Source organism: Pteropus alecto, unplaced genomic scaffold, assembly GCF_000325575.1.
Source record: "Pteropus alecto unplaced genomic scaffold, ASM32557v1 scaffold7, whole genome shotgun sequence".
Lineage (NCBI taxonomy): Eukaryota > Metazoa > Chordata > Mammalia > Chiroptera > Pteropodidae > Pteropus > Pteropus alecto.
The window spans coordinates 52,826,129-52,848,963 of record NW_006494614.1 but is presented as its reverse complement, the minus strand read 5'-3'; the positions used below and the strand labels follow the sequence as shown (position 1 = coordinate 52,848,963).

General features: G+C 35.9%; 1 protein-coding gene across 4 annotated transcripts; it reads left to right on the top strand.

Annotated features, from left to right (window-relative positions):
* The first annotated feature begins 8,852 nt into the window (after positions 1–8,852).
* Positions 8,853–22,232, top strand: CCDC90B (coiled-coil domain containing 90B). Of its 4 annotated transcripts, none has more exons than XM_006926662.3 (9): positions 8,853–9,382; positions 11,056–11,175; positions 12,308–12,411; positions 15,459–15,560; positions 16,227–16,268; positions 16,367–16,438; positions 16,525–16,578; positions 17,924–18,038; positions 22,014–22,232. In XM_006926662.3, exons 1-9 carry the CDS (start codon positions 9,283–9,285, stop codon positions 22,067–22,069), a joined length of 765 nt encoding a protein of 254 aa, XP_006926724.1. In that variant the 5' UTR covers positions 8,853–9,282; the 3' UTR covers positions 22,070–22,232. The 4 variants fall into 4 exon arrangements, with proteins under 4 accessions (XP_006926724.1, XP_015456145.1, XP_024898407.1 ...); XM_015600659.2 differs by having other exon boundaries at positions 9,382–9,515; XM_025042639.1 differs by having other exon boundaries at positions 9,382–9,515; positions 16,525–16,586.
* Positions 22,233–22,835: the final 603 nt, after the last annotated feature.

Sequence of the window (22,835 nt, the reverse complement as noted above, 5' to 3'; positions counted from 1 at the left end):
CTTCCTTCCTTCCTTCCTTCCCTCCTTCCTTCTTTCCTTCCTTCCTCTCTTTCTCTCCTGGGAACCCTATTATTAAAGTGCTATTGTCTTCATTCTGCCCCCATGAAAGCATCTCATGGCAGACTCTCTACTTCATCTGCCCTATGGCATATCTGAGAACTGTCAGGCTTCCTGCCCAAGTCCTGGGATCCAACAAGAACAGGTCAAGTCCTAATGCCTTAGGTGAAGGTGGGTGCTACTTTAGGGTCAGGGTCTGTGGCTGCAGGTGGGTATCAAAGGACCTAGCTGTGAAGAGGGAAGGGGCCCCCCAATAGGGCCTGCCCACATGACACCTTTCCCTGACCCTAGATTCACTATAAAAAGAACAAGCTAGCTATTCTGGAAGCACTGTTCCATCTTCATAGCAATTCTATTTGTGTCAGCAGAAGAAAGAGAGTCGGAGCATCCCATTCTGGTATAATTGGCACAATTATCCCTTAAATGTGATAATTACAGTTTGATCATTTTGTAGGCAAAGAGAAGATTGGTTCCAAGATTTTCTCCTCCTTGTTGGAACTTTCTGTGAGGAAATTGCTTATGTTCCAGAACCACAGGCTTCATATTTTAAATTCAAATGTGAATGTCTTCCAGTGCCTACCTTACTGAAAGAATAGAAATTCTGAAGTTTCTCTTTTGTGCTGCTAAATTTGGGGTGAACCAAGGCAATTGTCTAGATAATTTAAGCCACAAAAGCTAGACCCTTTGCATGTGTTCATCAACAGCTTAAGAGCTGACTGTCTTGTCAGAAGATATACTGCCTTCTTGGCATCCATTTAACCAAGGTAGTAACATAAATAGTGTCTCTATCAAGGCCTTGAATACAGAATAAAAGCTGTAGTCACATCACATCTGTGAGCTGCATAACTGGTCTGCCTATTCTGAACATCAAAATCCTATGTGCATGATTCAAGGTTTAGAATCTTATCATGGCTGCAAAAAGTTGAGAATAACCAAACTCGACCTATGGGATAAACTATATACAGATTACTGTGCATATTATTTAAGCATAAGTATGTATAAAACCAATTATAACCACCACAATGGGATGGAAAGATATGTTCAGCACCAATGAAATTCTTTGACCCTTAGCCAGGTGTGTCTAAAGAAACATTTCCTATTTCTTCTTTTCCAGGAGGTCCTCATTTGTCATCCTGATTCTGTATTATGATTCTTTTCTAGCTCACACAAGGCCCATGTTCCATAAACATCTGCCTTTAATGGCTACCTCCTGGTCTGGGGGTTCTGAGAATTGCCAGTCAATCTACAGTAGGTCCAAGTTCATGCCTTAAGTGCTGATAGAATCACTATATCGCTATTTTTATGGTTTGAGTGGCCATTATTCCTAATGCACCAACACGAATATCCATAAAATGCTCAAACTTAAAGAGGTTCACAATCCTGCTGGCCTTTCTGCAGCTGCTTGGAGCTGAGCAATGTTACATGTGTCCCTCAGGCTTCTAGAAGGAAGAGCACCAACTCCAGACTTCAGGAGTCTCCCACCACCCAGAGGTCTTCTACCCAGGCTACCTCTCATGTCACACAAGTATCCTGTGCTGACTGAAGCAGTCTGGAGTATTGTAGTTTCTTCATTTTAAATTCTCGCATATCAAGCTTACGCATATTCTTATAAATCTAGAGGATACCCTTTGTCATTTCTAGGTCTTCCACAAGCATATGTCCACTCGATCCACTTCAAAAAGAAACGCCCCTTCCCTCAAAAAGTTGAACATAGAATTATCACATGGCTCTGAAACTCCACTCCTAGGTATATAACCCAAAGAACTGAAAACAGATACTCAAACAAGTATGTGTACAAAGATGTTCACAGCAGCACTATTCATAATTGCTGTCCAAATGTCTATCAACAGATGAATAAATAAACAAATCATGGTAAATACATACAACAGAATATTATTCAGCTATAAAAAGTATTAAGTACTGATATACGTTACAAAGTGGATAAACTTCCTAAACGTTAAGCTAAGTGAAAGAAGCCAGACACAAAAGGTTTCATGTTGTATAATCAATTTATATGAAATGCATATATCCATGGAGATAGGGCTAGGGGGAGTAGAGAAAGAGGAAAACCTGCTTAATAGGCAAAGGGTTTTACTCTAGAGCAATGGAAATATTTTGTAACTAGATAGAGGTGCGAGTTGTAGAACGTTGTGAATGTACTAAATGCTACTGAATTGTTCACTTTAAAATAGTTAATTTTATGTTATGTAAATTTATCTCAATAAATTATTTTTAAATTATTTTAAAAATGGTTCATTTAAACATAAGTTAATTTAATTTGATTTTAAATTATTTTAAAATAAATTATTTTTAAGAAATTTAGCTTTTTAAATTACAGAAGGAGTTACAGTAAAAGAAAGACCTTCTTGATTATAAGAGCTGTAAACAGGGTAAGGATGGCAAGAGTAAAATCAATCAAGGGCCCCCAATTTCTCCTCAAAGTGGTATAGATCAGCTCTCTGGGATAGGTTTGTGGAGTCCACGGCCCCCCTGGATAGCCTAAGGTCACAGTAGGAGAAGGCCTGAAGTAGGAGTCAGGGCTCTGCCTCTACAAAGCCAGCTCTCTCCTCTCTGAGCTTCAAGCTCCCTTAGCTGCAAACCCAGAGAACCACCTCACAGGGACATTGTGAGGCTTAAGGCAAACAGTGGCTGTGAAAGTACTCATTGCCCACCATAAAAATGCAAGGTCTTCTCTGCAGTTCAGGGTTCAAATTCCAGCTTACTTGTAGGCCCTTGTTCAAGTTAACCTCTCTAAATCTTGCTTTTCTTTTACCTACCTTGCAGGATTGTTGTGAGGACTGGCAATTATACATGCAAAGTGCCTATTGCTTTCTACTTGCTCAGCCATTTAATAATAGAAGCTATTATTAAATGGGCAGAACAGTTCCTGCAGGGCAGGGGAGGAATAAGAGCAAGTGAGCGAAATGGGTGTGGAGGGTGAAAGTGTGTCAGCAGAAATGTTGTGACTAGCACAGGATTATGAAAGCCCAAGGGAACCAAGTGATTTTGGTGTGCTAGAAACGGCATATGTGCCACCCCTTCCCTCTCCATAGCAGACAATGCCAATCAATAGCAATAGTCTTTTCTGCTGTGCCAAGATGTGGCCTCACACAATATGATGCTTTGTTCTGAGCAGTCAGTTGAAAGGAGTTGTTATGAAGATGAAACCTGTTTGCCACCCTGTATTAGATGTTTTGTTTTCTTGAACAAAAGAAAAAAGAAAACAGCTTCTTGGAGAATGAGAGGTCATGTGTCCTGATGAATAGCCGAGATTTCACAACGTGTGTCCTGTGCCCATTGAAAATAAATGGTGGAGGAAGATGAACAGAGGTGACTTCCCTGGACAGTGAGCAGCATGTTCAATTCTGAGCTCAACCAGTTACTTGCTCTGTGATCTGGAACAGGTCACTTCAGCCTTCTGAACTTTAGTGTTCTCATCTGTAAAACAGGAGCAATAATACCTAACTCATGGAGTTGCTAAGGAGTTCACATGAGCTAATGCTTATGAAGGAGCTCATATGACAAGGTAAAGCAACACCTGTGTATCAGTTCTTCAAGAAAGAACTGCGGTTGGGGAGGAGAGGACACAGGCCATGGTGAGACTTTGGTGAGATCTGCCAGCATCTCCCACACTCAAGTGCAGAAATTGGATCCCAAAGGTGAGGAGACCCCGAAATCCTATGAGATCGAGGCATCAAACTACCGAGTGAGGAAGGCTTCTCTGATCAGGCACCTTGATGCAAGCTGCGTACAGTGTGGACTCTTGTAGATCCTGCCAAAGATCAATCCTGGCCAGGGAATCTCCCAATTCAGTATCCAGGACAGGGGCCCTACATGAAATATTTGGCTCTTACTTCTAAAAGTCCAGACAGAAGGAATGAGCAAAGAGCCAGCAAAGACCCTTTGTTTTCAATGCCACTTGCCAGCTCAATGCCCTTTGGAGATTCCTCTTTATGCATGGACGGTGTCAAAGAGAACTTGAGAGCCAGCCTCACCTTTTCCAATCTCACTATCTGAATCCCTCTACTCTCAACCCATTGCTCCAGCCATTCCTTCAGTTCTCAGCTGAGCCAAGTTCTCTCACACTACTTCTTTTCCAAGAGTTGTTGCCTTTTGGACACGACATACCCCACACCACTGTCCACCAAATCCATTTAACTAAACTACTTTTCCAGTCATCCTTCCAAACTAAAGCCTTTCCAGGGCTCCGTACTTTAGGTAGTATGATCCTCTCTTAGACATTCCCTCAGAGACCTATACATTTCCTTCATTATAGTACTGATTACAGTTCTAGATTGACAGCAACCTGAGGGCAGGATTCTGTCTTCTGTCTGTAACCTCATGGCTTAGCACGGTGACTGGCACCATAAATAGTGTTCAATAAGTATTAGGAAAAAAGAATAAATGAATAACCAATGAGAGATACTAGCAGATATGATATAACATTACAAAGTTATAATGTTTTAACAGTTCTTTCCCCCGCCCCTCCCCCTTTCCTTTTAATCATTCTTTCCTCTAATTCTAATAGCCGGCCCCCTACTACAATTCAGAAAAAAAATTTTTGCCTCAGATTTGTGGGGGATAGGGGTTAGTGATCATTTTCAAACTGTGATAAATTTGATATTAACATAAAGTAACACAAAGCTTTTGTGACAATGGGCTCCACTGACTCTAGAATTATACAAAAACTAAAAGGAGTTGCAGAACTAAGAGCAAAGGATTGTCCTCTGTTCTGTCCACATACTCCCTCTAGTGTCAATAACTCCAAGTAGCCGCCTGGGTTCTGTGTTGTCTCTCAACGCCTCACTTGCCTGCTTTAAAAAATGCATTGGGATTTCTTCACATCATCTATTCCAAGAAGTGGAATAGATGTGAGTGGTCCAGGCTGCATTCTCTCTCCTTGAAGTCACCAGCGCTACCATCATAGCGGTGGAGCATCTCGTGCAACTATGTCCAGCCTGGGTCCCCAGACCTCTGGGCATCAAAGGAAAGAGTATTTGGGTCCTTGAAAGGGTTCTAACATCTCAAAATGTCAAAGGAAATTGTGCCATCCCTAGAGATGAAACTGGAAACCTCCAAAGAAATTGGCAAGTGTTGTTTGCTTTCAGCTGGAATTTATCAGCTTGGATCGGCACTGCTTATCCCCCCAAAAATTAACTGGTAGTTTTCTATGGCTCGAATCAATTGAATATGGGAAAATAAGCAATGGCTCCATACGTGTGCTTGGTAAAGAGTATAAGATATGTTTAAATTGGAGCATCATAAAGTTAAAAAATAATAATAAAAGTGGTCCTTTTTCACAATGAAAAAACCAGGACCTACTTCTCTGCTACCCTATTGGCCTCTGAGATATGGATAAACTAGGTTGCTTTGAGAGAGGCAGTATTTCTCATGGCCAGGCCACCTCATGGGACATTTGGAGGAGAAATAATTCATTAGCCTATACTAGTGAATAGCAAATAGTTATTTGCTAGAAAGGCACTCTAACTGGCTTTAATCAATTTTGGCTTAAAAACTTCCAAAGTCTCCTGAAAACCTATTGTATGAAACCCAAATTCCTTAGTCTTTTTTCTTCTTCTTCTTCTTCTTTTTTTTTCTTCCAGTTTTCTCTCCTCCAATTCCACCCAATCCTCCAAATAACTCTTATGTCCCAGTCTATCAGGTCTCCTCATCAAACTATGACTATAGTTTGAAAATTTATTCATTCGTTCAGCACATATTTACCACAGGCTCATTATGGGCCAGGCATTATGCTAGGTGTTAGAGATAGCAGTGACAGATGTGTTCTCTATGATCATGGAGGATACAAATGAGAAGTGCAGTGACATGGGAAGGTTGGGTTACTATAGGAGTCTATAACAAAAACATGAAATCTACATGTGGAGAGAGGGGGACTGCCTAAAGAGGTGGCATTAAGGCTGAGATCTAAAGGATAGGAGGGAATTAACTGGGTGAAAAGGGAGGGGAAAGCGCTCCAGGTTAAGAGAATCCCATGTGCAAAGGCCGCAAAGTGAGAAGCAGCAGGGAGATTACTAAGCATCCTTGCTCACTCTATCCTCTCTCCTAGATCTCTTCTCTACAGTCTTGACCTAATAAAAACTCTTGAAAATGGGGCTTAAAACTTATCTATTATTATAGATAATCGTGACCAAAAAGTATTATTTTCAGCTGAACCAAAGGATTTATTTTCTGTAATATTTACATGACACTAATCTATTATTACTTTGTATGGACATTATTCTCCTAGTTATATTCCACTTTCTTGGAGAGCAGAGATTTTTGCCTATAGAAGAAAATTAAATAGTTGTTGGACTGAATTTGTTTCTTTACACTCCTCACACCTAGTCTTAAACCTAACTGGCACTCAGATACTTCTGTGACTGAAATTGAAAGGATGAAAATAAAAATTTAAGTCCAAAGTAAAGCAATGATTATCAAGAACTGTGAAGGGTTGATTTAAAAAAAAAAAGAAGAAGAAGAAGAACTGTGAAGGGTCTGAGATCTTATCCTATTTGCAAGCTATAAGTTAGCCTATCACAGTTGCATGGATGCTGGCAATGAGATGTACCATGTCATGGGAAGACATGAGGCTCCTTGGCCAGAGAAAAAAGATGTAATTACTCATGGCACAGCAAGAAGTATGAGTATCAGCTTATTTGTGTCAGTTCCCTTGTCATGGGGGTGATGTAGATAGGCCCAGATGTGTGTCTGAGCATGCGGTGGATTGCATTACAGAGAGGAACCTTGAAGTTGGAAAACCCAAATCTTTTATAGTATGCAGTAAGCATGAAGCCTTTTACTCAGAGAGAGACACTATATTTCCTAGTGCTGTTTTTCATACAAATGTCTTTAAAAGAAGAGTCCATAACAAGGCAGAGAGGGCCTGTGTGTGTGAGGCATGCAAAAACATGAGAGACCCATAGAGAATTATTTCTCAACATTGAGCAACAGGGATTATTACTAAAAATAGCTACTGTTCCATGGGTGTTTATATGTGCCATGTAGTATGCTAAGAATTTTATATGTATTAGCTCCTTCATTCCTCTCAACACACTTATGAGAAAATGTTAACAAATTTATGGGAAAATAGTTTTATAAATTAAGACTTTCAGCATATAAATAATAGCAACAATGGAGATTTTAGAAACATTAAGAAGCATTAGGGAGGTCTCAGCGCCCTCTTGGTAGAATATGGCTGTCCCAGCTCCTGACTTCATTTGCTATAGTTACATCCAAGGTTAGAAAATGATTAGTAATCCCTGAATCAAAGTGTCAATTCCAGAAAAAGAACATGATTGGTTGAGCTTTGGTCACATGATTAATCAATACTATATTTGTGTTGGGATATTTTACAGTAATATAAAAAATAACCAGGATTAATAAATAAATAGATATACTTTTTTATCATTACTTAATTTAAGTAAAATATTGTGTTCCCACTTACTGGTCTGTATCTTCCAGTGGCTGTGAGCTCCTCTATTTAACAGAATTGTAATCATATTGGAGACACAGTTGACACTTGAACAACACAAGCTTAAACTGCACTGGTCCACTTACACATAGACTTTTACAATAAATACAGTCAGCCCTTTTATTCGCAGGTTTCACAACTGGGGATTCAACCAACCTTGGACAGAAAACAGTATTTTTGCATTCTCAACAGCGTATTCCCAGCCACAAATGGAAAATACTATTCTCTGCCCAGTTGATTGAATCCATGGATGGGAAGGGCCTACTGAAGAGTCAGTTATATATAGATTTTTCTAAGAGGCAGTAATCAGTGCCCCTAACCCATACTCTTCAGTTGTTCCAAGGGCCAACTATATATAAATACGTAAGAATTTTCCTGTCACTGAGGATTTTTTAATACTTAATGGTTGCATATTATTTCACTTTGGGACACTTCTGCAAGTTACTGAATCACTTTAAATATTGAGATTAGGTCCAATTTTTCATTATTATAAATAACATAGCAAGGCTATAAATTTTAAAAATCTTAGCTACAGACGTGATTATTTTTTCTTAGGATAGATTCTTAGAAGAGAAACTCTGGCTATTCACCTTTTAGAGTTTCATGTATATTATTAAATTACTTTCCAAATATGTTGTACTAACTTACCCTACTGCCAGCAGCATGAGTGGCCCTAACTATCTGCGCATTTGCTAGTATTGATAATTATCATTAAAAAAAGTCTTTAGTGAGCAAAAATGGTACATCTTTACGTTTTTTCGTTAACTAGAGAGATTAAATTGTCCTCTATTTTTCTTCAAGTTTTATATAGCCATTTATAATTTCTCTCCATGAATTATCTGTTAAAGCTCTGGCTGGCAGGAATCGAGTGTTGTTCTTTTAATGTGCCTCAGTGCTTAGAATGGTACTTGTTATGGAGATGACACAAAACTTTGAAAACAAATAAGTAGGAAAATCCAGCAGTAACTGTTTACATCCTTGTGAGAATAATTAAGCCACGAAAAACTAACGATTGTGAATCATTTTAGAATCTACAAAAAACGTATTAGCCCCACAACTACTGTGTTGTTATTTTCAGCATTTTAGCATGTGGAGGAAAGTCCGGAATAACTGAGGTCTGGGAGAGATAAGCGATGAAAATCAAGTCTACCTTAGAAACAGGAGTTCAGTTTCCCCGAACAGAGGGACTTAACCAACTAAAATTGGTCCTCCTGGGCACCAGAGGGCGAAGCTGTAGGATATGAAGTAGCAAGAATGAGGGGTTCTCTGGACTACATTTCCCAGAAGGTTTCTACGTGACCGCCCACCCCAAATGCGCAGTGTCTGAGGACTTCGGGTCCCAGGTTGCCGTACGGCTAAAGGTGACTTTGTCTCCCACCGACCAAGTCGCGCAAAGGCTGCTGGCTGACAGTTTGACTCTGCTGTTGAACTGTACTTCATTGCCAGGAAGCGAGCGCCGGAAGGTTCTCAGACGAGATCCCGCTTTCTTAGGGCGGTAACAGCGTGCACGGGTTGGGAAGGGGCGGTGGGCGAAGCGAAGTGGCTCTGAATCATGCTGGTGAACTGTGGGTACGTCTGTGAAAAGGCCCTGTTTTGCGGAATCGCTGGTCCAGCAGGTACTGGAGGCGTGTTTTGCTACAGACCGAAAACTACATTTCCCAGCATCCTTGCGGTGCTAGAACTACCTTTCCCGAAAGCCTGAGTGTAATTCATCAAGCTTTTTGCTTCCGCGCGCCAACCGGAAAGCTGGAGCTATGTGGAGTCGCAGGGTTTGGTGCCTCCTCGGATTTGAAAGCAGCGGGGGTCGCCGGGTCTTAACCCCCCGCGGGCGTTTCTCGCCCGCCGTGCAGAGAGGTGAGAAAAGGCCCCGTGTCACCTATGCCTGAGTGCGCTCTAGGGAAACGATGCTCGTGCCTGCTCCGGGAGCGGGAGACAAAGGTGCCACGCCCTCCTCCCCAGCCCACACCTGGCTCTGGAGACTCTGATGGTGGGTGTCGCCCTCGGAAGGGCGAGGACTGCGAGGGGGACCGCCTTCGTCTTCTGAAAGCTAGCCTCTGAAGGCCTGGGTTTCCTGCCAGGCTTCTTTTTGAGCCCTTGTTTCATTTTTACTGTCAAATGAGGCCGACAATCCCCTCCCTCTTGTAGGTCTGTCAAGAGCAACCCGTAATCTGAGTTTGGGGAGTCCCGATTTCTTCCCTTGTTCAAATTTAGACTGTTATTTAGGTTCGAGCCTCAAGCCCAGGTTTTTGCAAACTGCAGCATATTTAAGGTCTGGTCCGCTTTGTTCTCGCTGTAATTTTCAGTAGTCTGCAATCACGTAGCTATTCAAAAACAACAGAACGTGAACACTGGAATAAAGTTTTGAACTAGCTGGAACCCTTTGTGTCCTGAGGACATACTACTTTGTTCTGAAGGACGTTTTCAGAATTTCTTTTCTCCCAATTTTTAAACTTTTTAAGGTTGCCCACAGACGCAGCACTTGGTACTAATCTAAGCATTCTGTGCTCACCTTGAATCTTCAGTGCCAGGTGAAATGAGCTAACCAGTACCCACTGTATTTTGTGCTATTTTGCTCATTGCTTCAATTTTCTCACACAGTGAGACTGCAGTTATGGATCTCCCATCTATAAGACACCTGTTTAGCAGCCAGCGCCCTTCACATGATCTTTAGTTACATATTTAAGTGTTTAGCATACATATACAATATGCTGAACTTTAAAAAAAGGAAGTAGCATTTTTTGAACCCTGTGAAGTCATCCCAGTATCAGTCTTATCTTTGTAAACTTTTAGAGATGTACTTTGTTTACATATTCAAATGAAAATATTAAACATTTTTAGGAAATGAACTTTGAAATCCGTATAATACTGGAAAATATATCTCCGTAAGTAAATGATAATATCTCAATACTCGAATCTGAGTGTTCTTGGAGAAACTTTAAGTGGCCCCTTAACTCTCATCATTTGAATTGTGTTTATGTTTAAGATTTTTTGAAAAAATCTGTCTCCTGCCTGCTAGTCTATAAAGTCGATGAAAGCATCAATTATGTCTGGTTTTGCTCATCCCTTGTGCCTTAAAAATTGGGAATTTATCAAAACAGGACATTTATTTCAAAAATGTGAAACTTTCCTAGGATGTTAGTGTTGACAACAGTAAATGCTCCAGCATTTAAAATCAAAATTCATTGATAACAATAAAATACTGTGATCCAACTATTTGCCAAGCATTATTCTATGTATCTAAGATACAGTAATGAAAAACAGTCATGGTCTCATGGAGCTTTTATTCTGGTTCAGAGAGACAAAACAGTAAACAAGACAATGTTTGCTATGCAGAATAATGTTAGAGACTTTTCAGATAAAAAACTCAAGGACTCAGAGGAATAGGTTATCTTGCTTGATATTACAGAATTCCTAAGAGCTGGAACTGTGTTATAAATAGATGGGGAAAAATATGCTTTAGAAGCTAAAGTATAAGGCTTCCAGTAGTTACTACAAGAAAAAAACATTGCATTGTCTTCTCTTTTCAGACTTCGTAACCACCACAGCTGAGGAAGGATATGATGTGAGGCGAGTGGACATAACTCCTTTAGAACAAAGGAAATTAACTTTTGATACCCATGCATTGGTTCAGGACTTGGAAACTCATGGTGAGAAACATGGGTACCTCTTGAAAGAAAATTAATAAGTTACCTATAGACAGGACAATATCACCATTAGGAACAGTTAAGGGTCACCATTTAAATACAAGTGCTATCCATAGAGTGGACTATTTTTATGTTCATAAAAATGGTATTGTTCAAAGAATATTTACTGATATGAGAAATGATCAAGATATGTTAAGTGAAAAATCATTATATAAAATTACATATATAGAATGATTCCAATTATGTAAAACAAAGAGCGAGCACAAAAAATTACCAGATATCAAAATAGTAATTTAAATTATATACCACAGGAACAGAAAAGTTGATTAATAGAGCAGAATATGATTCAGAAACACACATGTATATGGATTTAGCAAGTGATAAGAATGGCATTACAGATTATGGAAAGGAAGATCTATTTAATAAATGAGATATGATAACTGACTAGCCATTGGAAAAAATATATTAGATCCCCTTACTGAAAAATAAATTCCAGATTGATTAAAAACTAAATGTAAAAAAAAAATAAACTGAAAAGGAAAAACTAAAAAAATAACTAGAATATAATATTTTTAGATTTTTAGAGCAAGTAAGATGTAAAACTCAAAAGCAATGAAAGACTGACAGATGTGACTACAGATATTTAAATCTATATATCAAAGGATATCCATAAAGTTAAAAATGTTAGCAACACACATGACAATGAACCTATTGCTTTAATATACAAAGCTCATATGAATAAGAAACAGTTAACCAATTTTATAGAAAAATGGGCAAAGGCTATAAACAGCACACAAAAAATAACTATAAATAACCAGTAAAGATGCTTGAACATAGAACTGGAAATTTTAAGTACAAAGTAAAATAACAATGCAGTACCATTTTTTATAACAATTATACACTCAAAAATAAAGACTAGTAATATCCAGTGTTGATGTAGACTGGGGAAATGGATCAGTGAGAATTAAAATTATTGAATGCTTTCAGAAAGTAATTTAGCATTATCTGTCAAATTTTTAATTGTAAACATTTTTTTAAAGAGTAAAACAATTTATAAGGGAAGTTATTCCAGTTGTCTATTTTGAAAAGGATGTGTACATTTTCAAAAAGATTAATACCTGTTTGCTGCCCACAGGATTTGACAAAGCACAAGCAGAAACAATTGTATCAGCATTAAGCACTTTATCACATGTCAGCTTGGATACTATTTATAAGGAGATGGTCACTCAAACTCAACAGGTAAGATTTTCATTTCCATCACTTCTGACAGTTTCATTAGCCAGTCTTTTTTATAATTGCATTTCTGTGTACCTACTCACCACCCAAACACCCCGCACCTTCCTTTTTGTTCTGTCTAAAGGAACCCAAAACAGACAAACAAAAAAACCCTTTAGTATAAAGTCAGTATCCAGAGAGATTAAGAAGTTAGAACAGTCATAACAGTTATGGTAACACAGAGAATGAAATTTTGTTAAATCTTTCATTGTGTGAGATAATTATATTATTTGAATCAAGATGGTGGTAGATTGTTAGTGAAACAATGTTTTTCCTGTTGAAAGCCCACCACAGTAGAAGAGCTAACCCTTCTATGTAATAAAAATATTTTACTGAAGTCATGTGTATATTGTATATTCTGCTTAATTTTCACACTTAGAAAGCTGGAGGGATTTATATGGCTGGGAAGGACTTCATAAATCACCTGGCTAAGATGCTTTAATTTGACTGGATACACACATCCTTTAAGTCAAATAATGCCATTTACCAAGAGATGATCAGAGAGGTTGAGTAATTTGCAAGAATTGTCATTGGTGCAATGGATGAAAAGCAATTTTATATAAAGGATAGAATTAGCTCAATGAGCTTAACCGTGGATTGTTCATAGTCTGTCATCATGAATTAATTCACTATGTTTAAGAATATGTTTTCTTTCTCTGGTTATATTTTTTAAGTTTCACATTTAGGCTTCCTTCCTCAGATAAACATTTCACAACAGAGAGAAATTAAGATTTCTTTCTTAAATAAAATTAGAAGCTTTTATGTAAAACTTTATTAAAGGTCATGAAGGATCAAAAGCTTTTTAAAGATTTTTACAATAATCTCCAATTAGACATTTAGAATTAAAAGCATTCCACCCTTAGTTTTAACTTACCTATAAATTTGTGTTTGCATTATTTTAGCTTATTCAGAATAACATACTAAGTTCACTAAAGAAAAAGCCAGTCATTTAATTCTCCCAGACCTCTGAGCTATCCAAAAGTTGATGGAGCTACTAACATTTTTAATAAAGTAATCTACTCTTAAAGAAGACTTTTACATTTACCTATAATATAATCAGTGAATTAAAACTGTGGTTTGAGAAATTTTTATCTTGCTAGGACCATTTAATCACACATTAAAAAAGTAGGATTGGATGTAGGAATATTACTGTTAACTTTTGTTTTTTTTTATTACTGGTGTGTAAAGTAAAATCTCATTCCATCCTTGAGCCAATTTAATCCTCATGCTGACCCAACCTCCGGGACAGAATAAGGCACAAAGATGTCATGAAAGGTGGGGCTGAGGCTCAAGGCTATCAAACAAGCTTTGTATTTGATCACTTCAAGAAGGGCCATATTAAGTCAAGTTGGTTCATATTTTCTGGGGGCTCCCACAATAGTTAACAATGAGCACTTTCAATAGATTCCCACTGAAAGTTTTTGAAGCTGGATACCTTCAAAAACTGCTGTTTTGTAAGCCTTTTTGAGTCATAAAGAAGGAAAGTAAGATAAGAATAGGCTATTAGGATCACAGTATAACTCCTTATTCTTGAGTTCAGACTCCACAAGAAATCTGTAATTAAATTTTCAACTATTCTCCATGTAGTCTCACTAATAACATTTTATTAAATATTTAAATAAAGATAACATATTTAATGTCTTAGAACGCCTTCAAAATGACATTTTGGGTGAACAGGAGTGACAACCCACAGAGCTACTTCTGTATGCCTTCTGAACTCATTCTCATGAATATTTCAAACAGAACTGCATAAAAGAAAATGAACCCCTATCTCCAATAATAAAGATGAGGGTTAAGGAAGGTATAAGACTCAGGGATGTCTATTGTACAAAGTAAAAAATACTTGCACTATCTCATTTAATTCTCAAAACAACTCTATAAGGTATAGGTACTATTATTATTTCCATTTTACTAATGATGTCAAAGAAGTTAAATAACTTGCCCAAAGTCTCACAGTGAATGGCAGCATTTGTATTCAAACTCAGGCAGCCTGACTCTAGAATTCACATTTTTAACCTCTACTCCATGTTACTGCACCATCCGAGAGTTGTTATTGGAGAAGATTGTGCATTCCAGACTCTTTGAAGACTGAGTCATTTCTTGGTCATGCGTCTGGAACTGTTATACCTTCTGTTTTCTAAAAGTCAAGTGAGTTTTTGAAATAATCTTTCTAGGCCATATCGATCAGTGGAGGCCTATAACCCCAACAGCACATTCCTGGCCACAAACTGTGACAAAAAATGGGAATTCCACTAGTAATCCTCTTCTTGTTTGGACTTGTTTTATTTATAAACCCTGTTATAGAGGATCCTTTTCAAGTTTACACTGTCATTTACTTTTTCTTTTGGTAAAGAAGGATAAATGATGAGTCAACAAGCTACCTAATTATAAGAATTTTAGTGTAAAAAAGTTATATATTCTTTGTAAGGCTGCATTAAAACATGTCTACAAAAATATCCCTCCCTAGCAAAGCTTATAAATATATCAGGGGCCACCTTTTCTTTTACAAAGGAAAGATAACCAGGAATTTAACACTAATTATGTTATGCCCACAGGAAGTAGTTATCTAAACCATACTTCTATTTTGTTTTTACTACCTGACTTCTGAGTCTTATCCAGTACCCTGGAATTTTCCAATGGTAGAAAATCTTTCAAAGTTAAAGTAATAAAAAAGATAACAAAGCCCCTTCTATGGAGGCATTAAAAAATACACACACACAGTGTCTCTCTGTCTCTCTCTTCTAGGTGTTAAGTAAGCATATGGGGGGATTCTTTCATTAACAGACATTTATTTCTCTTCACTGAGAAACACTTTCTTCCTTTAATATCCTGTTCCTTTCAATTTTGATATTTCATATATGTAGGTTTCATACGTTTTTGTCCTGTTTTTTACTTAGCTGTGCAACATTATATTTTATAGCATGATAAGAAATTTTTAAGTTTCATGAAAACAATTCCATGTAAGGGGATGGCTTCCATAGATCTCTAGGTTATATTATTTTGTTTTCTAGGAAATAACAGTACAACAGCTAATGGCTCATTTGGATTCCATCAGGAAAGACATGGTCATCCTAGAGAAAAGTGAATTTGCAAATCTGAGAGCAGAGAATGAGGTGATATACAAGTTTCAATTTATTACTAATAAAATAACTGATTTTATAAGTAGCCTACTTGGTGAATAATAGACCAAATGATAATTTTCTGTGGTTATTAAATAGTTATGTACAAGTTTTTAGATAAAAATATACTATGTTTAACTATACCTAATGTTTCTATGTATAAAGCAGTTTCTTGCATACTAAATAAGAATTGTATCTTATATGTATAAAAGTTACATAAAAAGGAAAATCTCCGAGCTCTATATATTTTATAAAATTGTAGCATAGCTCATAGTATAATGTTCTGAGCTGAAAGTAATGTGGCATTTTCCATTTTATTTAATTCTGCACTAATTACTTTTATCACTTAAGAGAAAAATGTATTTTTGTAATTCATTCAGAATTTCATTATCCACTAGCTTAAATATTTTTAAATTTAGAATATCAATCATTTAAAAAGGTAGAATACTAAAACATACATTTTCTAATGTTTGGTTCATAAGAATTGTTTTCTGAATGTGATGAACTATTCTTTTTTTGTCTTTATTTTTAATCAAATTCTGTATTAGAAATCCATACATTGTCCAGTTTTTGCTAATCCAGGGTTTTAAGATTTTATGAATAAATCATAATATGGGCTTTGGTTTAATGCCAATTATGTGTGATCTTTCTTATACCTAGAAAATGAAAACTGAATTAGAACATGTTAAGCAACAACTAATAGTAAGTGAAACTTTTTTTCCATTTCAGAATATTTTATTAATTTCAGAACAAATATTTATTACAAGATCACTTTTTAAATATTTTTATTTCCTTTAAAGAATGAAACCAGTCGAATCAGAGCAGATAATAAACTGGACATCAACCTAGAAAGGAGCAGAGTAACAGATATGGTAATGTTCTTTTAAATGATTATTTATTCCTTTTTGATTACATTTAGTCTTTTTTTGTTAAGCTCCTGATGCATCATATCCTTTAGTTTACAGATCAAGAAAAGAAACTTATGGAAGCAAGCACAGAATTTACCAAAAAGGTAAGCTGGTATGTAAAAATTTCTCTTTTGCACAGCTCTCTTGCTTTGTATAACTGCTTTTATGTGTATCATTTTACAAGTTTGGACTTTAAAGAACTAGACCTATAGGATTCCTTATTTCCTCATAGCTATTATAGTTAACCAGTACTGTGCGGAAAGCTGCCACGACATGGATGGTAGCACCTCAGTTGTGACCTATGAGTCAGAATGAAGCTTTCCAGGTAGTATACTTTCTTTTTAACTAAATTATTTTTATATTAAGAAGAACTAGTTTTTAAAAAATAAGGAGTTACAATTAGTATTTAAATGAGTGCCTAGATTCAATTAAATAATTATATTTAAATTTTAAAAGATAGTAAATATTTGAGAGCTTATTATGTGTCAGATCCTTAACCAGCCTGTACTGTTTTACTTGCTTTTACTTCTATTAATTAATCCTGTCAGCCTCTGTGAGGCCCGCAGTCTTATTCCCATTTTACCAATTTAAAATATGAAGCACAGGGAGTTTACGGTCACACAGCTAATATGTGTTAGAGCTGGGATATGAACCTGGATTTTAAACCCTATACTTATAACTACTGGTCAGCTCAATAATCCTAAATTGTAATCATTAATCTTTATAGCTTGAGTAAAACCCACCTTTCTGGCTCAGCCTAGTCCTTAAAAGTTAAAAGCCGTTTTGTCTACATTCTAACAAAAGAGACAGCACTTCTTCTAATAATTAAATAGAAGGGAAGGTCCCATTTGTCTTTCTCATTAATCTCTTACTTTTTTGGCAATATAAAGGAGCTAAGAAAATAAAAAAATTCTCACAGCTAATTTCTGAGTACCATCTTCTTTCTCTCTTCCTCTTAGCTCCTATACACATAGTATTCATTGTTACCCAACAAGCTTTTCTGCCGTTTAATATTGATGCCAGTTCATATTATAAATCAGGTTTGTTTGGTTTTTTTTTATTTTTGCAAAATATAAACTTTTAACTCTTATATCTTAAGGACTTTATATACATAAAGTGATAGTTCTGTGACTAAAATTTTTTCTTCTTGGTTTAACCTCTTATATAGTTAGGTCTCAAATATCTTACTATAAGACTTTTACTAGAAATTGCCCAAAATGTGATAATCCTAAGAAATGACCTCCAAATATCAAAAAAGAAGGAATGTTTTTGTTGGTTTGTAATGCTCACATAATGTTTTTTTAAATATATATCAAAGTGTTTTTACTGTGTTTCCCCAGTTTTTTGTAATACATAATTTGCCCATAAGTATAAAGGTTTCTAATGTAAATATTTTGTCCATAATACATAAGAACAAAATAACTGTCTTATTTATCCTTTTTACTATAGGATGCCAAAACCAAAAGTACTATTTCAGAGACCAGTAATAAAATTGACACTGAAATTGCTTCTTTAAAAACACTAATGGAATCTAACAAACTTGAGACAATTCGTTATCTTGCAGGTAAGGCTGTGTTTGTCAGTGAAAGGAATTACTGTCATTTGATTTTCAGATCTGTCAGCTCATACCTCCCAAAGTAACTATGGCCAACACAGAAGAAAAATGGAGGTGCTAGAACAGGTTCCCCTTTATTGCTTGGTCCTCTGCAGTGCATGAAGAATCTAAGTTTGAAAAGCAACAACTTTATAAGTTTAACAGGCAGCTCTGCAACTTACTAATAGGAAAAGTGTATGGATATTAAAGAAATAAATACAAGTACAAAATGATGCAAAGATAACTGGATATTCCACAATGAAGAAAATAAAAATAGTATTTTTATAGCTGTGCTTTCCATAAGAACTTGAGTGGACCTACAGGGAAAGATAACTAAAATAGATATAGGCCATTAGAAATCATAGCAAGCAAAAGTGGGGGAAATTGCTTGCTACCTTGAATCCAACTGACCGAGCACAGATATCACCCAAACATTATTTATCCTATACTGAGCTCCTGAGTACCAAGTGACCTGACCCAATTACAGACCACCCAAGAGGGTAGAAAAAATGCCCTAGTCAAGTAGTACTTTTTTCTTTTTTATAAATAGTCTATTTTCATTAAAAATTGTTCATGTAATTCAAAAATAATATAGTAAAAGTGAAAGTCTTCCACTTCTTCCCCATCGATATTTACTATTAGTAGCATATATCTTCCTAGGCTTTTTCTTCTTTATATAAACATTACAGATTTTTTAAATAGATATTATACAGACTATAATTTTTAAAAATTTAACCATCTTGAATATCCACATCAATAGACATCTTTTATTAGGAAGCATAGCATTCCATTGCATGAAATTGCCATCATTTGTTTATTTAAACCTCTGACAGACATTCTGCTTCCAGTTTTTCATTATTAAAACTATATTGCACTGAATGGCCATATATATGTTTGTGTTTGAGTAAACACACACATACACACTCACACACCTACCTACTTACCTCTTTGTGCCCTCATGCTAGTATAATAAATTGCTAAGCACATCTAAACTTTTGGGTCAAAAAGATAAGCACATTTAAAATTTGTCATATTATTGAATTGTCCAAAATGAAATTGCCAGTTTATACCATCAGTGGTTAGGGGCAGCCACTAATTATGTTGAGATGGCAGTAGGAGTCAAGATAGAGCCCCAGCCCTCAGCATTGCACACGCCCTTTATCGTTTATACTTAATGGCTCAGCTTATTTTCAAAATGTTGGACTTCTGCCAAAGATTCATTTGAAGAAAGGGTCCTAAGGTTAAAAAAAAGTTTTGAAAAACGTCTATTCTAGCAAAGTCTCTGGAACTGGAAATTAGTGATAATGCTCAGAGGAAATTTCCAAACAGCGTAGTCTGGAGTGTTTGTTCTCACTTTCAGAATAGCAGCCCAGGTTAGGGAGAGCTTTAAATTCCACTCAGCTTCCTCTACAATATTTACCTAAAGAATCAATATCTTAATTAAAAATAAAAAGCTTTTTTTATCCTTAGTTTGAAGATGGTGATGGTCTTCAGAAAGCTTTCATTCAGTAGTGGATATGTCCAAGTCTGCCTCTAATAGACTTAATGGCAGTGGAAAAAGAAATTAGCAAGTCATTGTTTAGAAAAATACCTTTCCAAAGTTATCTTCCTTTTCTTTTTTTCATTGAGAATTTGCAACAAACAGTTCTAAAGGCATTTTCTTTCTCCTTTCTTATCCTCCAAATATATGATTACTGCTCTAGTTACTGGTAGCCTTTTAGGAAATCTGAATCCCACACTCTCAGCAGGTAGGAAGTTAATGTCATGAGTGGATCCTTGGGTCCTATAATATCTGATATACTGCCAATAAGACAGTAATTCTCCACTTATCTGAGGTTCACATACTGAATTCAATCATGAGCACAGGAAAAAAAATATTAATAAAGCCCTAGCTTTAAAGATCTTGCATTTCCCTTAGAGAAGAAATCCTTATGAAACTACAGATCTTAATCATTTCGGTGATTTGGTTTCCTAGCATGTATCAGTCAAGGCTCTGTTTCAAGTTATCATGCTTCCAACTGAACTAAATTAGGCATAAAGGGGAATTTATTGGCCTATGAATTGAATTATGGAAGGGTAGAAGTATAGCTTGACCCCTGGGTTAACTGGAATCACAGCTTACTCTGTATCCTGTCTCTGAATATCTGCCTCATTTTCTTATACCAGCTTCCTCCTTGAATTAGAAACACGGCCACCAGTAGCTTTCAGACTCATTATTCCAGTTTTACCAACCAAGAAAAATTACCCCATTCCTTAGTTCCAATTCAGAAAATCCCAGGAAAGAGATCTGAATGGCCCATCTTGGGTTAGATACCACCCTTTGACCCAGTCGTTGTTGCCAAGGAGGCAAGAGCTGTAAGATAATGGCAGTTTACATTTAATTATACAGTTATTGTGACTGATTCTGTTCTGGGCTGATAAATAATAATACAGTCTAACAGAGTACTTAAGATGTATCGGGCATGTGCTCACTTGAGCAATTTAAATATATAGGAAGTGTTCTAGACAGGCCATAGAAGATAAATTTGAAAGCAGTTTGGGGTGGCACAATGACAGCAATGAGAAGTAACAGGTGACAGCAGAAATAAAATAAACAAATACAGTAACCATTGTGTTGTGTATTCTAATAAAAGAATGAAATACCTCTTCCTCACAATAAAGTACTCATTTATTTAGTAGTCTAAGACAATTTATCAGCTATTTGGGTTAGCAAAGAATATAACCACCTAGACAGCACTTAGTGGCTCAAAAAAAAATTGACAGATCGAGTCCTTCAGGTGACAAGGGATAAATAAGGATGACAATGGTTTTTTGTTTTTTTTTAAACAACTTTGGAGTCAGGTACATAAATTTGGGCTTGTTTCTCATCTATACAATGGGAATAATATCACCAACCTCATAGGGTTTTAATTATGGTTAAGGTAATGTACATAATTGCCCAGCACACAGCCTGGAACATGGTCAACAGTGACTTGACCATATGGGAGAATATATAGTTGACCAAGTCAAGAAACTCAGTATTCTTTATCCTCAAATGTCCTGCTTCCTTAATGTGTCTTAGACCTAGTTAAAATTAAGGAAGTAATGTCATAAACTAAGTTTCAGTAAGTAGTGGGATAAAATGAGATAATGTGTAATTAAATGTATACATTAAAATTAGGATAGCTTTACTCTGAAAGGCTGTTTCTTATGTCTTTGGTCAAAGAAGTTTGCCTGTTGTCTCAGATTCTCTATTTTAAAAGCCATGACTGTTTAAATAAACTAGAAACCAGGGAGTCCCTAAAAGCATCACCCAGATTGAGCCTCCTAATGAGAACAGGAAGGTTTTCTGTCCAGACTGATGTAACAAAGAGCAGGTGGCATATTAACTGTTAAGGAAGCCTGATGCTTGTTCTATCTTTTCTCCTAACTCAATGATATTTTTTTTAAAAGTTTTCATTAAAATTTCATTTTTTTATTTATAAATTTTAGTAATTATAAGAAAAATTATATTGAAATGTATTAAAAAAGTCAATTAAAATTTTCTCATGGATTATGTCTATTTTACGAGCTTAGCTGCATAATTTTTTAATGTAGATAAGTTTTTCACATAATATCTGAAATTAGAGTTCATAATTGTTTAGTCAGTTAATAATGCTAATGTTAATAATGATTTTAAAGATTGTTTATATTCTAACTGACATATGACCTACATTTTAAATTATCGTTATCCTTATCTGATTTAAAATATAGGAAGCTTTTAAGAAGAATTGGTATTAATCCTGCCCTAAAGGATATTCTTTATCTTTAGCTTAATTTTCTAGGGAATGAAAAACCTAAAATAGAAAATTGGTTGGATTGCCTGTTTTTTTGCTCTTCATTTAAATTGAAGGTAACATCATCGTGTTTGTCTCTGCAAAATAATCACAAATACATGACCTGTAACATGGTTTCTTCTTTTCACAGCCTCGGTGTTTACTTGCCTGGCAATAGCATTGGGATTTTATAGACTCTGGAAATAGCAGTGAAATGACTACATTATGCTCCTACTGCTGCTGCTATTGACTTCTTAGAACACTGCACCAGGATAAATTTGCTTTGAGCATTGAAAGTTGCAGCAAAACTTTAATACAACAAGATTATTCCAAGTACATATGGATTAAAAAGAAATGTTTTACAATGAGATGTATTTTGTCTTTTTTATGTGTTTTTATTATGTTGAAAAGCTGCCATCAAAACTTGATTAGTTTGATATAGAAGGGACTTTTGTCTTTAACCTTTTGAAAGCTGAACTAGAGTTTTCTTCTGCTTGCTTGAACAACTGTGTAAATCATATAAAAGTTCCTTGGTATCTGCTACCTATATACTTTGTTATTGTATTCAACTTCCCTGATAACTATTGCACAATTACCTTTTCATATGAAATAAAATGTAACAAAGTTGTTTCGATTTTAAAAGTGAGTTACCATATAGCTGGAGATTGCTTTGGGTTTTTTTTTTTGACACTTAAATTCAGTAAATGTATATTGATATATATTCCCTACTCTCAAGAAGACCATGGGAAAATTCATACTTTTATTGTTATGGGGTCTACTACATTTTTTCTTTATATAATAGTATCTATTAAAAGTATACATGTAATTTCAAGGAAAGTACAAAATGTTTTCAACTCAGACCTTCAGTTTTATCCAGATAAGGAGCCAAGGCCAGGAAGTGCTTAACATTGCAAAAGATTTAATAATGCTTTGGCAATAGTTTTAAAAGTTTGATAATCCACAATTTATTCAA

Excerpts from the sequence above, each read along its gene's own strand:
- CCDC90B (XM_015600659.2), top strand. The coding sequence starts at position 9,407 with ATGCCTGAGTGCGCTCTAGGGAAACGATGCTCGTGCCTGCTCCGGGAG. Across the intron at positions 16,269-16,366 it reads ATGTTAAGCAACAACTAATA|AATGAAACCAGTCGAATCAG; the intron begins GTAAGTGAAACT and ends TTTCCTTTAAAG. Across the intron at positions 16,579-17,923 it reads GCACAGAATTTACCAAAAAG|GATGCCAAAACCAAAAGTAC; the intron begins GTAAGCTGGTAT and ends TTTTTACTATAG.